At 40.0% G+C, this 14731-nt stretch overlaps 1 protein-coding gene across 14 annotated transcripts in view; it reads left to right on the top strand.

Moving 5' to 3' along the window:
* The window catches only part of ZMYM2 (zinc finger MYM-type containing 2), a 97677-nt gene extending 88130 nt beyond the window's left edge, over positions 1-9547 (top strand). For 12 of the 14 annotated variants that reach the window (XM_049822776.1, XM_049822787.1, XM_049822774.1 and 9 more), the window contains 4 exons: positions 982-1096; positions 2188-2439; positions 3510-3630; positions 6716-9547. In XM_049822776.1, the coding sequence (XP_049678733.1) occupies positions 982-1096; positions 2188-2439; positions 3510-3630; positions 6716-6908 (681 nt within the window). In that variant the 3' untranslated portion in view covers positions 6909-9547. Of the gene's footprint in view, positions 1-981; positions 1097-2187; positions 2440-3509; positions 3631-6715 lie in introns of those variants that run through there. The other 2 variants (XM_049822786.1, XR_007508800.1) reach the window with 2 other exon arrangements.
* The last annotated feature ends 5184 nt before the right edge of the window (positions 9548-14731 follow it).

Here is a 14731-nt window from a genome sequence, read left to right as displayed (position 1 = left end):
AGTTAAACATATCATATACAATAGTTGAAGATATGAAAAATGAAAATATTGTGTTGGAGACTTCTAGGAGGTGTATTCATTTATTTTCTTATTATAAAACTAAGTGCAAAGATAAGGAAGTCAAGATATGCTGAACCGCCTAGTATAAATGAGTGCTGTGTTTAATGTTATTTCAAGTATGTGTACAGAAATAGATGCTATTTCCAGAAGTGAGTACATTTTTCGTGTCTGTCACTTTTATTGTATTCACTAACAACAGGCTTGTTCACACAAAGATAACACTGAAGTGGAAAATTTAAGAAGCCAATCCTCCATTTCTTGGAAATGTCTCCAGAGAGGATAACGTCAAATACTAGTGTACCCCTCAGCCATTAGTTCTTGGTAAAGGTTCAAAAGAGGTTCTGTCTGTAAGGTCAAGAGTGTTAAGATAATTAGATTGCAGAATAGGCAGGTGCCTTGCACCATCCTATCATTTTTCTTGCACTGCTGCATATCATTACCAGAAATACATGGGGTTTTTTTTTTTGCTCCCACTTCTGTGTTGAAGATGCTTTTGTCAGTGTCCAGAGTTCACGTTTAAAATGGCAGATTCTTGCTAAATGTTTTTTTTCTTTGAAGACCTAGGTGGATGAAAAGATAAATTAGTTTGGACTTTTTTTGTGGGTTTTTGTTTGTTTGTTTAGTTGGTTGGGTTTTTTTAAATGACTCCCCATTCACTGATACTATGTTGCATACAGGAAGTTTTAGAGAAAAATGTTAAAGAGTTGTAATTAATCTATGATTCATATCCTGTTAGAAATTTACAACATATGTTACATTGGAGGTAACTTTTAACTGCTAAATATTGGAAAAGTGTCATTGCTGTATTTTTAGACACAGTTTTTTTATAGAAGTGCAAGCATGGTACTGACAAAGAACCCGATAGCACAGTATTTATTCTAATCTGGAATTGTAAATATTGTGTCTCTCTCTTTTCTGTAGTATTTATATGGAAGTAATCGAAAAGACAACATATTTATTGATCCAATCTATCAGACGTTTGAACAGGAATTAAATAAAATCCTTAGAAGTTGGCAACCAAGCATACTTCCAGATGGTAATTTTCTTTTTGTCGTGTATGTTTTTCATCTCTTAATAGTTCTGTACTCTTAAGCATGTAGATATATGCAAACATTTTATGCATTGTGATAGTAATTGATTAAAAATCATAAAGGTATCATCTAAGAGTTCAGTTAAGACTGTACCTGTTCTTATTGTCTTGTTTCTTGGTAATCCATGCTGCAAGAGTTGGTTTTGCCACCGCCTGTTAATCTTAAATTGACTGTCCGTGTTTAGGAGAGAAAGTTAGAATAAGCAGCTGCTCTTCGACCTGTACTTTTTACCTGAGCTGAATTTACTTTTTGCGTGGTTTTTTTCCGGATGGGAGGCAGGCAGGCAGGCATTGGGTTACGTATGGGTAGGGCTAATAAGCTATGTATTTTAGTCTTTCTCAGCTGGATTGAGAGGATTCTCTGCTATGGGCGTTCTGCTCAGGAGGATTGTCAGTTCATGGAGAAAACAGGAATTTTCCCTGGCGGATCGATGTTGGTGCTGAACTGCAGAATCCACTGTTCTTCCATCTTTCTCACAATCCTCTCTTGAGCCAGGGTTTGTCCTTACCAGGCCCTTTCCTCTCTCTTCTTGATACTGGCTTTTCTCTGCATGGCACTGGAGAGCCTCTGTGTAGGGCCCTTCCTATACCCTGGTGTGGTCCAGGAGTGCTTTCCAAATGAGATACCCATTAGTAATAATAAAGAAGGTGGTATAGCTATTTGGATGTCTTGCTTGAGCAGAATAAAATGAACTCCAAAGTAATACTTTTTATGAAGGGATTAAGATTAGCCCCTTGAACATTTGTTTTTATGTACTAACATGAGAGAGCTGCATGTAAGCAATGCTGTTGTAATTAAACAGAAATGCGTTCTGTGGGAAATTGCCTATACTGATATTTCCCATTGACTGTCTCTTCCTGAAACAGTGAGTGTCCGTGTCTTTAGGAAGAGGTTTTGGGCATGTGGACATATGCGTGTTAGAGGCTTCTGTCATAAGCATTTTGTTAAATTTTACAGTAAACAAATTTGATTCTTTTGCACCTGGACACTTTATGGGCTAATCTATTGTATTTTCTCTAATATTCTTTTTCTGAAGGATCAATATTCTCTCGAGTTGAAGAAGATTACCTTTGGAGGATTAAACAGCTAGGATCACATTCACCGGTTGCTCTTCTGAATACTCTGTTCTACTTTAACACTAAATATTTTGGCCTGAAAACAGTGGAGCAGCACTTAAGACTTTCTTTTGGCACTGTTTTTAGACAGTGGAAGAAAAATCCTCTAACGATGGAAAGCAAAGCTTGTCTTCGATATCAAGTGTCTTCCCTGTGCAGAGCTGATAGTGAAGGTACTATGGCAGTTCCAAAATAAGTATTGGAGGGGCATCCACACTGCACTCCTCTGAGGGACGGCTGGGCACCTTGCCAAGAGCTGGAGTTCTGCCTTTGCATAAAGTTCAGCAGCTCTCGGCTCCTGGATCTTTAATCGGAGCCTGTGGTCAGTGGAGACTGCAGGGTCTCTGCCTTAAATGATCCCTTTTGTTGTCCCACAAGCAGGATTCGATACTCGGTATGCAATAAGCCAGTCTTACGCACAGAGCCAAGGTATTTATTTATTTCATGTTTGTGCAAAGACAGGTGCTAGGTGATGATTCTACAAAGCTAGCACACCACACCGAAGAACTACAGTGTATTTATCTTGTTACATGATTAGTAAAAACCCACCTAAATTTACGTTCATTGGTTGGTAATCACCATCTCATCTACTATTGGTTAGTTATATTCAAATTAGCCCCACTTGCTATGTCAGTTGGCAAGCATGCTCCTTGCAGGTGTGGAGGGGCAAGTCTTTCCAGTCTTGAATTGAGTCGGAGGTCATGATCTCCCCCTGCTGCCTTTACGTTTCCCCCAGGTCATGCTTCTTTGGCAGTCACCCGGCCTTCTGTGCCTTCTGGAGCAGAATGTTTCCTTTTTATCAGTCTTTAGTTCCTTCTTCAAGGGTATAGTCATTAACAAAACATTCATCGTTTATACAAAGTAACCAGGCCTACACCATGAAGCCAATGATGAATGGTCATCCCAAATCAAGCAGTGTCACTATGACCTAGGCATTAACCAACAAAGGGCTTTACTTAATCTGTATTTTAGCTAAAGTGGGATTGCAAAGTCATCAGACAACTGCACTTCTGTATAAAATAGTCTTAATGCTAAACTAGATCAATTACCCGGACTACACTTTGAGCCCACTGGTCTCCACGCAAAATGCTGTGACTTTGTTGTGGCTCTGGTTGTGTTTCCAGTTTGCAGATATGTGACCACATTGCGGTACTTGGTGGGCTGCCCACTCTGGGAAGTTTACTGAAAAATGTAAAATAACTTCAAGTTATAGCTTAGATGTTGTTGATTTTTTTTCTTAAAGATAAAATTACTACTGGAAAAAGGAAACATGAAGATGATGAACCAGTATTTGAACAAATTGAAAACACATCTGATCCAGCTAGATGCCCTGTGAAAATGTTTGAGTGCTATCTGTCTAAAAGGTAAGTATAATACAGGGTAATACAGAAGTGGTCTAAAGTAGACCAGGTACAGAAGGGAAATGTTTTGATGCAACATGAAATACAGTCAAGCAAAGCGAATGGATTGAGATCTGAAGAATGTCTAAATGAAAGCATTGAAATCTTCCGTTCTGTATCTGGACAAGACATGCAGAAAGTGTGGGAGCAGCAGAGTCCTTCAGTGTTAATTGTGAAGGACTCGATCTGGGAATGACAGTATGATTCAATTTTCTTACCTGGAAAACACCAAGTATCTCTGCAGAGAATTACCAGCAAGGGATCTGGTAGGTTTTGCTACTGAGGGTTTCATTTGTGAGGTCCCTCTCTCTTCAGTAAGAATTGGATTGAGACAATGGATTTGCTTCATGTTAAGTCATCAGGAATCTGAAATGTGGATGCTTTCGAGATACCTAGTTTGAAAGCATGTTTCAAATATTTTGTAGTAGAAAAAAAAAATACTGCTGACAGTAACCCAGCATTTGGAAATAGCTTGTTTCCTTCCAATCTGCACAGATATTAATACATTAGAATGAAAAGCTTATGCAACTGTTGAAAAAAAATTAATTTAGCAGCTAAGTGTTTTGGAAGTATGTGAAAACAGGGTTTTGTGGGAAATACTTTAATCGGAACAGCCATTGGAGCACTGATTTTTAAGGTAGATTTTATGCAACTCTTAAGTGAAATATAGGCAAGTGATGCTAAAGAAATAAAATTACATTGTATCTACAACACATTAAATTAAATGAAGTGTGAGACCAAACCTGTTAGGAAACAGCATCTTAACTCTTAAAGGTGAAGAAAGAGCTTATGCACAATGTAGGTTGAAGTGCAAATATGTGATGTAACAGGAAGATACAAGTAAAGAGTAACTTGTGGTCTGTTAATGCAAGCACCTGTTTTTCATAAATTCGGTTAATTCTGATTGTTGGTGTTGGGGCGGGGCGGGGGGGTTGCCTTCACACCATGTATTGTCATGGTTTGGAGAGAGTGTATTGTTAAAAAGTTGAAGCTGGATTTTTGAACTGAGTTACACAGCCAGTAGCGGGGGAGAGAATGAGTATTTTCTTTATCTGTAGAAACATCTCAACTTTGGGGAAAAGAATGCACTTAACCCCATTTGGAGCATTGTTTATAGCGTTGTTTCAAGTCCTGCTGTCTTACAGATACTGGTCAGGGTTGCTAACTAGAGCAGCAGGCTGCTTCTCCTGCTTCCACTTCTTATAATATATTCCTTGTGTCTTTGATGAAATAATTTTAATAAAATATTTAACACTTTAAAAGCTATTGTAAAATTTAAGGTCATTATGTAATTTAAGGTAATATTGTAAAACTATTGGAAAATTTAAGGTAGTGCCAGCTGTTTGAAATATACTTGGCAATCAGTGGTGTTGCGGTTTAACCCCAGCCAGCAACTAAACACCACACAGCTGCTCACTCACTTCCCCCCCCACCCAGTGGGATGGGGGAGAAAATTAGGAAAAGAAGTAAAACTCGTGGGTTGAGATAAGAACAGTTTAATAGAACAGAAAAGAAAAAGCTAATAATGATAACACTAATAAAATGACAACAGTAAGAATAAAAGGATTGGAATGTACAAGTGATGCACAATGCAATTGCCCCCCACTGCCCCACCCCCCTGGCCGATCGATGCCCAGCTAGTCCCCAAGCAGCCATCCCCACACCCCCACTCCCCCCAGTTTATATACTGGACATGACACCACATGGTATGGAGTATTCCTTTGGCCAGTTGGGGTCAGCTGCCCTGGCTGTGTCCCCTCCCAACTTCTTGTGCCCCTCCAGCCTTCTGCTCCCTCCCCAGCTTTCTTGCCGGCTGGGCATCAGAAGCTGAAAAATCTTTGACTTTAGACTAAACACTACTTAGCAACAACTGAAAACATCAGTGTTATCAACATTCTTCTTATACCTAGCTCAAAAACATAGCCCCGTACCAGCTACTAGGAAGAAAATTAACCCTATCCCAGCTGAAACCAGGACAGTGGACAGTTGCAGCTGAAATTTCAGGACCTTCTCATTCACAGCAATGAACACTGTATCGTTGCTTGTTCCTATAAAAATACTGGCTTATCAAAAAAGTAGGAAGGAGGTTAAAATATTTAAATTATTGGAATATTTTAAGTAATCATATTTCACTTTTTATCTGACACTTAATCTGATTTATGTGAGAGCAGAACAAGCCAACATGCACCCCAGCAGGTGAAGAGCTACACCTGAAATCTTATCGGCCAGTTTGGGAAGATGAGCTTGTAAAAAAGTCTTACTTTTACCAAAGAAACATGAAATAAAGTTGACTCCTGAAGTCTGCAATATTTATGAAGGAGGGAGCATGAGTGAGCACTTGCACATGCAGAACTGAAAATTGTTTTCCAAGACTTGCCTAAATGGACAAAATGCTAGAATTTCCTTAAAGGGGTCTTCTCTAGTGGCTTAGAGGATGTGTCTGAACCAGATAAAACTCAAAGTACATTGGGTCAGGAATTAAGGGATTTTAAGACTTCCTATGGCCAACCTTTTAAGTCAAAGAGGAGGAGGAGGGATTTTAGCTTGTTGTTGTATTTCTGGGCATCTCTCAGAACTACCATCCTTGATTTTCAAGGGAGCCCCAGGCTCTACATTCAGGGATAGCTGCGTCAGGCAGTGGTACAAGCAATTACTGATGTCAGTGTTGGGCCTCTTTGCGCATCTTCAGTCAGGGGCTCCTAAATAGGTAGAAAGTACCTTCTGGTTTAGCAAGTCCTGGAACTGCAAATTTTTGATACCTGGGAGAGTCTATGGTCTCCTGGATGCTTGCTAAGACCCAGGTGTCTGCTTTTGGCCACTGGGAGGATGCGGGACTGGCTGGGCTTGGGCCAGACCTGGCACAGCTCCTTCTATGAACAAGACCACATTTCCCCACGTTTAATCTTTTTTTTTTTTTTTTTTTTTTTTTTTTTTTGTAGCTTGCCCAGGTACAGTAAGAGTTCCATTTGTGCGGGGTGTTGGAACTGCTAACATACTGTTTTGTCCTGTGTGGCTGTTTTTCTAACAGCCTGTTTTTTCTCCCTTGTAGCCCACAGAATCTGAATCAGAGGACGGACATGTTCTATCTGCAGCCAGAGTGCTCTGTCTCCGCGGAGAGTCCCATCTGGTACACTGCCACTTCACTGGACCGCAGCACTTTGGAAAATATGCTCGTACGGGTTCTTTTAGTAAAAGATATTTATGATAAAGACAATTATGAACTGGATGAAGACATAGATTAAAACAAACTTCCAAAAACCATCAAGAAAACAAACAGCATTAGATATAGTCATGCTGCTAGACCTTTACTATGGAAAACATTTCAAGTTTACCCTTTGTTTTATGAGTTTTGTAGCAGTGTGTACCCTCACCTGGGTATTACCATGTAAATAGTCTGTGAGTGAAAGTTTCCATTATTCTGCGTAGTGGTTTTAGGATCCATAACAAACACATTTCAGATTCTTTTTTTTTTTATTATTTATTTGGCTAGGTATGTTTGTAACTTTTTACATTGCAAAATATGAATGAGAATGTGCCATGTGTAATTTTTTTTTTCCCCTTGTAGTAAGAGACATCCATATTGCACAACTCTGCTGTTGGAAGCTCCCTTGAAAGGAGGCTCTTTTAATGGGTTCTTAAACCGGATGGTTGTGTATGGGTAGCACTACTAAAGTTTAGAACTTGCTGTGTCTTTCAGACTTTTTAAATAAATTGTAAACTAATAGGTTTTTTACTTTTTAGTTACTGAAGCCTTATAAGGTTATGTAGAGAGATTCCATCTTATGTACCAAAAATAGACAAAAGAGAATGCTGTCAATATTGGTGTACTGTAATGTGAATCTATTCTGGTGAAAACATTTTTTTTGTTGCCCTTATTAAAACCTTAGTGTCCTTTCCTTATTTGTGACTCTCTCTCAATTGCCCGTACAAATAAAAAATATATATATAAAAATAAATGAATATAAGCTGAAAGCATGTGGTCATCAAGACATGTATTTTGTAAAAAAGAAAACCAAAAACCCCTCAAAAAAAAAAAGGGAAAAAAAGAAAAAGAGAAAAGAAATGTCTGATGACAATGCTGTATAATTCTTTTCCATCTTTACTTTTCTGACCATAAATGCCGGTACCTCATATTACTGTAAATCTGTCCTTTGTAGCCTTAGAAAAAGGGATTTTATGCTGTATTACATAAAGTAATACGGTATGCAAAATTTTTAACTTTTGTTTGTCCTTGCGTTGCTGTATTTAAATACAGTCAATACTTGACTATGGGTGGGAAAATTCTTTTAACTAATGCCTCCATTCAAAAGCCATATGAGATGTGAAGTTGCAGAAAGTTGAAAGATAATTTTTTTTGAAGAAAAGTCTTTTCATTTGTTCTATATCCTTTCATTGTGCTTACTTTGCATAAGGAGTCTGATTTCCAGGTATAGGTTTAGCTGCTTAAGTTTTGTTACTTGCTCTTGTTTAATTGATGCGAGCAATATGGTGGTTCATGCAATGGTTTTGCTATTGTACTGAAAAAAAATGTAGTAGAATATTCTACTATAAAGTAGTCATAAGTTTGGCTCTCCTAAATAACATTAAGCATCTGTTGAGAGGAATCATCTACTAAAGGGGAGATTTTCTGTGTATATATATTTCCACCTGAGGATTTACTTCTTGCAAGGGCTGCATGGCTTTTTGATTTTCCTTAGCTTAAAAGAATGCACATAGGGATGCATCTTTATATATAGAGAAATAAAGCTTCAGTTGCTTTGTTTTGTTAAGCAAGTTTATTTAAATTTCTGCTGTTCTTGTGTGTCCATGAGTATGTATTAACTTTAGATATACCACTATTTCAAAAGTAGATGGAGATGTACATGTTTTAATTTTTCTTTTTTTTCTGGAGTCTCTACCCTTCCTGTGAAATCAAGAAATACTACGCAGCACCAGTGAGTAGATAACTAACAGCTTCAATGCTCTTTTGCTTTTGTGAGTGAATATGTAAGAACTTAGTTCATTAACACTTGATTATTTTTTTTTTTCAAGCAACAGCCATAATATGTGCCCATGATACATAGAAGTGATGAAATCAGGAATTGTAATCATGGTTTTGTTCTGGTCTCCCCAGTTGAACACCTGACTTGACTATAAGTTAAATTTCACATATGGGAATTATCATTACTAATTACCTGCCTAAAAAGCATCATGTGCTTAACTTGAAATATTTCATTTAAACATAACATTTAAGTGTTTTGATAAATAGCAATAAGGATCACTTGCAGCCCTTTCTCTGTAGTTCAGACTTCAAGTACTTCAGCAAGGGCTTCAATCACTCCCTAATTATGATAGCGTTTAACCACAAACACACTCTACAAACTTTTAACGTGAAGCTTAAAGTACCCTTAATCAGGACTAAAGTTAACTATGTGTGTTGAGTGTTTTGTCTTAAACAGAGTTTAAATTCTTGTTCTCAAAATCAGATTCCAGCTATTTCTTGAATAATAAGGTCAGTTTTTAATATAACATGTTGAACAATGGACATGTGTTTTCGATGTCATTAGAAAAGAATTAATGCTTCCTCAAGTTTATCAGAAATCACATTATCATAAATTCCTCCCATCTTCTACCCAAGATTCACCTTCCATCAGTAAAAATATTCAAGTTAGGTTTTGAAATAGAAGTTGTTACATATAGATCCATGTTGGAAATATAAAGATGGTTGTCAAGGAAATCATTTTTATTCCAGAAGATGGAGCTATTCCATCATTAGCAATAATGTTTTTGAAGTGGTTCGTGTGTTCAGATCAAACATTGTAAACTGCTGAGATACTGCATTTAACAATGCATCATGGTTCAGTGCATTTTATTCCTAAATTTGAATGGTGATGCAAAATGCAATAAAAGGCCTTAGTTTCTGAAAAAATAAAGATGTGCAATTTTATAATAATTAGGACTTCAGGGCAAATACATTTTCTTTTTCTTTGTAAGAACTGTCAGCAGCTGGTCTAGAATCAGGTTGGCGTCAGGTAGTTCCCTGCAGGTTTCTGTGCAGGAAGACATACGATTCCCTCTCCTACACAGAGATTCCAGGTTAATGACCCACATCGGGAACCTGCCCTCCAGGTTCACACACCTTAAGACGGTGTGAAGTGGCAACCTGGCTGTTCTGGCCATCCCTGTGAGCTCTGGCACAACTGCCTTGAGAAATGCAGCGTGGGGACTATACTGCTCTGTCCGCACGGAGCCCTGCAGACGGTGCTGGCCATGCGGTCCAGTCCAGGCAGGATTTTCCTAACATCTCAAATCATGCCAGTGTGTGCTCTGCATCTCCTCAGTTTGAGATCTAGTTTTGAACAATTCACAGGTGAAGTAGTAGCCTTAAGATACTAAGGAAATTAGATGGCAGCAGCAGTAGGCGAATTACATAGAAAACACGGTCCAGTGTGAGAAATTGAGAAAAATGAATGCAATTTTCAGAAAAAGGAATTTGCTTTGTTAGTCGTCTTTTTTTATAAATAATTGTGTGTAGCCATTGAGGAAGGTGCAGGTTTTTGTAATTACTGAACAAAGCATAAATTATGACATTAATTTTGATTGAACAAAAGGTTGTGGTTGTGGAGTAAATTCAATGTGTACAATATTAATTATCTTTAAAATGTTCAGTGTGACTCCAAGGCAGCAAAATTTGTTTTCTTAGTATCTGTGACTCTGTCCTGTGAGAGGCTGTGTGAATAGGTGGGGAAAACAGGAGAGACAGCCCATAAACCTTGCAGTCCCAAAAAGGAGCAGGTGTGTGGGATGAAGAGAAAAGGCATGAGTGGTGGCAGGCACTTGCCCCATTTCCACTTTCGCTGACCTTTTTTACTATATAGAAGGGTTTTTTTCTGCTGCACTTTCCCATTTTTGTCTGCTACTGTTAGGAACGGCAGGTATTTTAATTTCCATTTTTGTAAAAGTTCACTTTTCAGTTCGTTACACTGATGTTGTCCATTACGTGATAACGTGTTACGTGTAGGAGCGAGTATGATGCAGAGTAAGCGGAGTGGGAGCTTTTGGATTCCTCTTGCCCCAAGGACCGTGGGGACTTGTCAATGAAACTCAAATTCAAAGTGTTTAGGGCCAAGAAGTTAGTGACGTTTAAGAGAGCGTTCGATCATCATACGAGAAACAAGAGTCTCTGGGTTATAACGGCAAATGCTAACGACGTCTTGGAAGCATTGAAGTTTGAGTTACCCTTTGTTTAAAGTTAGAGCGAAGCCTTAGGGTTTGTATGTGTCCCTTGAGGGGTGTCGTGGCCGCAGCGCAGGGCACGCTGTCCCCAGGGGTTTCGCTAAGTGTGGCAATTTCCAGTTTCTCAAGTGAGAAATAAAATCTTTCCTCTGGCAGCTTTTTAATTTGAAATGTCGAAACCTGGAAGCCTCAGCACGAGCCACAGCGTGGACGCTTGAAACCAACGTGTAAATGGGGCACGTGCTTCAAAACCTCGGCCGGCGTTAGTGTCTGTAACGCTAATTAGCCACCTCTTCAGGCACCCGGGAGCACAGCAGGCATCTCGCAGATGCACAAAGACGACGCGGGGCTTCGCGCCCGCTCATCGCGCTGCTCCGGTGGGAGCTGGCAGGCCCTGGCGAGCGGCCCGGCCTTGGCAGGGCCCCGGGTGTCCGCGGGCGCTGGTGGGCAGCGCTCCCCTCTCCTGCCCGCAGGCAGGGCAGGACCCGCGCCACGCGTGGGGACGTCTCTCGTGCTCTTTCCTTCGCTACCGGGGAGCTGCCGGTCGCTTCGGGGTTTCTTGCTGTGGGTCTGGGGTGGAAAACGTGTGACTGCAACCATGAGCCACGTTCATGATTGGGTGCGAAATAAGTCTTGGGCAGGGAAGGAGCTGAAATGATAATTTCTCCTTATCCCTTAATAAGGCATAATTGCACCTTAGTATTACCTTTACAAAAGCCTCCCCTCTCCCCAGCCCAGTTCTCCCAGGCAAAATACCAGAAGGGATCTGAGGGAGACACTGGGGTACTAAAGAGCTTCGGGGGCCAGAGAGATGTGATGGTGGGTAGACAGGCTGGTATTGGTGGGCAAGGGCAGTGAGCAAATGCAAGAGGAGAAAGGACAGAAAAGATCGATTGTATCCATTTTGAATGACTAACAGGGATTAGGAGTGCAGATTTAATTTATACTCTCTGATGATCTCTTCCGAGCTCCTGTCACCTGTTCAGCTTCCCGCATATTGAAGGATTTCACCCAGCGACTGCTGTATGCTGTCAGTGGACGTGGAAATGAGGTATATATTTAAAAGGGCTTAGTCCATCTAGCTGTGTTTTCAGGGTATCGGTATGTTGGTGTTTCCAAATACATATATCTGGGAAATATCTTTATTTCCTCACCCAAGAGCTAGTTGTCTTTATGGAGTGAAGCCACTGATACAGCAGTCATGGCACGTTTGTAAGTGTGTGATTTGAGCAGGGAAGGATGCAGTTAAATCACTGTATTGTGACCCAGGTACCAGTACCGAAGAGGCATGACAGCACTTCAACTAATTGTTTAATCAAATGTTTTTCTACCTCCAGTGTCTTTTTGTTGTTGTTTTCTTCTTTGTGGAATGAAAGGAGAAAAATCTCTGAAGATAGCAGAGTCCTTGGAAAAATCCTTCAAGGACACCGTTGGTTGTTTCCTCTGTTGCTGGCGGGAGGATGAGAGAGCTGGCTACGGGTGAGGAGTCACAGGGTAGCCCACTTGTTTTTCATAGCTGGGAAAAGCTGCCCAGACTCTGTTGCTCCTCTCATGAAGGATGGTTTTACCCAGGCAAACCAGTGCTGGTGGCAGTCCTGCAAACACTTCTGAGCAGAACAACTGCAGATGTTCACAAAAAGCAAATGGAGAAAGAAAATGAGACGATCAAGCTCAACTTTGGTTTCTCGTTCAAGTAATTTTTCAAGCTCCAAGGATGTGAATACAAACGGGACTCGAACATGATCCGAGTTTTGCTTTCTCTGCGATGTTGCGTTTCTCAGACAAGTGGCATGTGGCCCTTGGTGAAGGCCATTTCTCACTGCCACCCTGCCTTGGGGCAGGGGTAATGCAAAAGCAGCAGCAAAGTTGCTATCTTCCTTCCCAACATGAGTGCCGAAAGCTTTGCAGAATTGCTCCCCAACTTAAAATCTTTATTGTACTGGTTTTACCTGCCTCGACCCAAAATGGTGAGAGTTTTGGCAGAAGGGCAGATACTGAAAACACGTGTCCTTCTGTTGCCTGGTGCCTACAGCTGTGCAGGAGGTGAAAGCTTTGGAAAGCAAGGCCCGCTGGTGCCGAGCAAGGGAGCTGGCGGTTTGGACTTCAGAGGTCTGGGAGGAACAAAACCTAGCATTAAACCAGCACCTTCAAGCTGCAGCTGTTTCCTGTGTTTTCACACTTCAGAAAAATAAAGGGGGGAGAAAAAGAAAAAAGTTAGCTCTGGTGGCTAGTTCTTCCCAAACACAAGCAGGCTGTTTTGGTTTCTCTCAGAACTCCTCAAGGATGGGTCTTCTCCCCAGTACAAGGAGAGTTAGGTTTATTAGCATCTTCTTCCTTTCTTTAGATATTTATTGATTTATTTATTTAAATAATTGTACCTGGTTCACAGTCACAGGGGAGGGAAGTGTTCAAAGCATTAGTGCGTTGTGTCATTCAATGCACTTAGATACTTGTAAGTCCTATTCCCCCCCCCCCCCAACATTCTGGTTCGTAAAACATGAAACCTCTGTGTCCTTTCTGGGAAATGAGCAGGAACATCCTTGCATCTGTGTAATTTAAGCTAAGTTGCTGATGTTTCATTTGTGCCAAACCACTAAAAGTGCTTTACTGGTTTAAAATATGAAATATTATTGTACTTAGTATGTTTGCTAAGCAGTATGCTTCCTCCAGTCATGAAGATGATTTCTGCTTTCTGCATGTATTATACAAGGCAATATAAGTATAGTATTTGCATTTCCAGTCTTCAATTAATATTTTTTAAATACTCTACTTGGAACTAAAGAGGAAGCTTTTCAACTTAGGATAAAGCTGTGCCACTAAGGCAAAGGAAGAGGCCCACCATCATTGCAAAATTATCAGCCTCGGTATCTCTGGAAGAAAATAATCCCAAAAGTCTCCTCTCTTCATTACATCTAAAAACATTTTCTATTTGCCTTTTCTTTAGCCCCAGACATGGCATCCACATTAACACATAGCAACTCTATGGTGGTAATCAAAAGAATAAATATCAAAAGATTTCTATTAACTTAAGAAATAAAGCTTTTTTTTTTTTCCCCCCTCTGAGTTACAGCTGTATCGGTGACCTTACTGAGATTAAAGGTGAAAGTTTTAAAAAATAATAATTAAATTTAAAAAAGACAAGTATTGAAAGAGAACAGGAGGAAGAGCAGTGTTTCATGGGCTTAATGTCAGCTGAGGGAACTGAAAAGAAAATAATTTGAATTCTCTGCCAGCATGTCCATTCAGTTCAGGTTAGTTGGAGGATAGGAGCCCAGGCATCTTGTCCAACATATAGGCTTGTTCATATACATGCTCTTGTATCTTTGATAGCTCCTTTAGTCAATGTACTTGAAGTGATATACTTCAAAGAAGCATCTATAGTCTGCACTATGGATTTATATATGTATGACTGTTCATCCAGAGAGATGACCACATTACACTGAAGCAGTTATCTCTGCTGACCTTCAGGCAAAAAGTATTTCTTATAATAAAAACCCACCTCATCCCCAGAGGCAATGTCCAAAGTGTATTTTCATATGTTTTAAAAAAGTGTGCTCACCCCCAAGGGAGGACGTTCTTGTCTGTGTCGTTGGTGTCTCATCATGAAATAATGCGATTTCTCCTCCAGCTTCAACTGGAGAATCCCACAAAGGAAGAGAGGAGGTGGTTCAGAGCAGCAAGTAACTCCTTGCATCAACTAAATCCCCAGAGCCACAGGCAATAGCTTAGGTGAGTTAAGTTTCAGTACATTGCCAGAGTAAGAGAGAATCCTATGAAATACCTTGGTAGCTCTGCAGTCAGTTTAACAAGGGACCAGTCTTTGTGCTGCAATTATTGAACTTTCTAAGGA

Source organism: Accipiter gentilis, chromosome 19 (genome assembly GCF_929443795.1).
Source record: "Accipiter gentilis chromosome 19, bAccGen1.1, whole genome shotgun sequence".
Taxonomy (NCBI): Eukaryota; Metazoa; Chordata; class Aves; order Accipitriformes; family Accipitridae; genus Astur; species Astur gentilis.
Note: the sequence above shows the minus strand (reverse complement) of the source record. Positions and strands in the feature narration are given on the sequence as shown.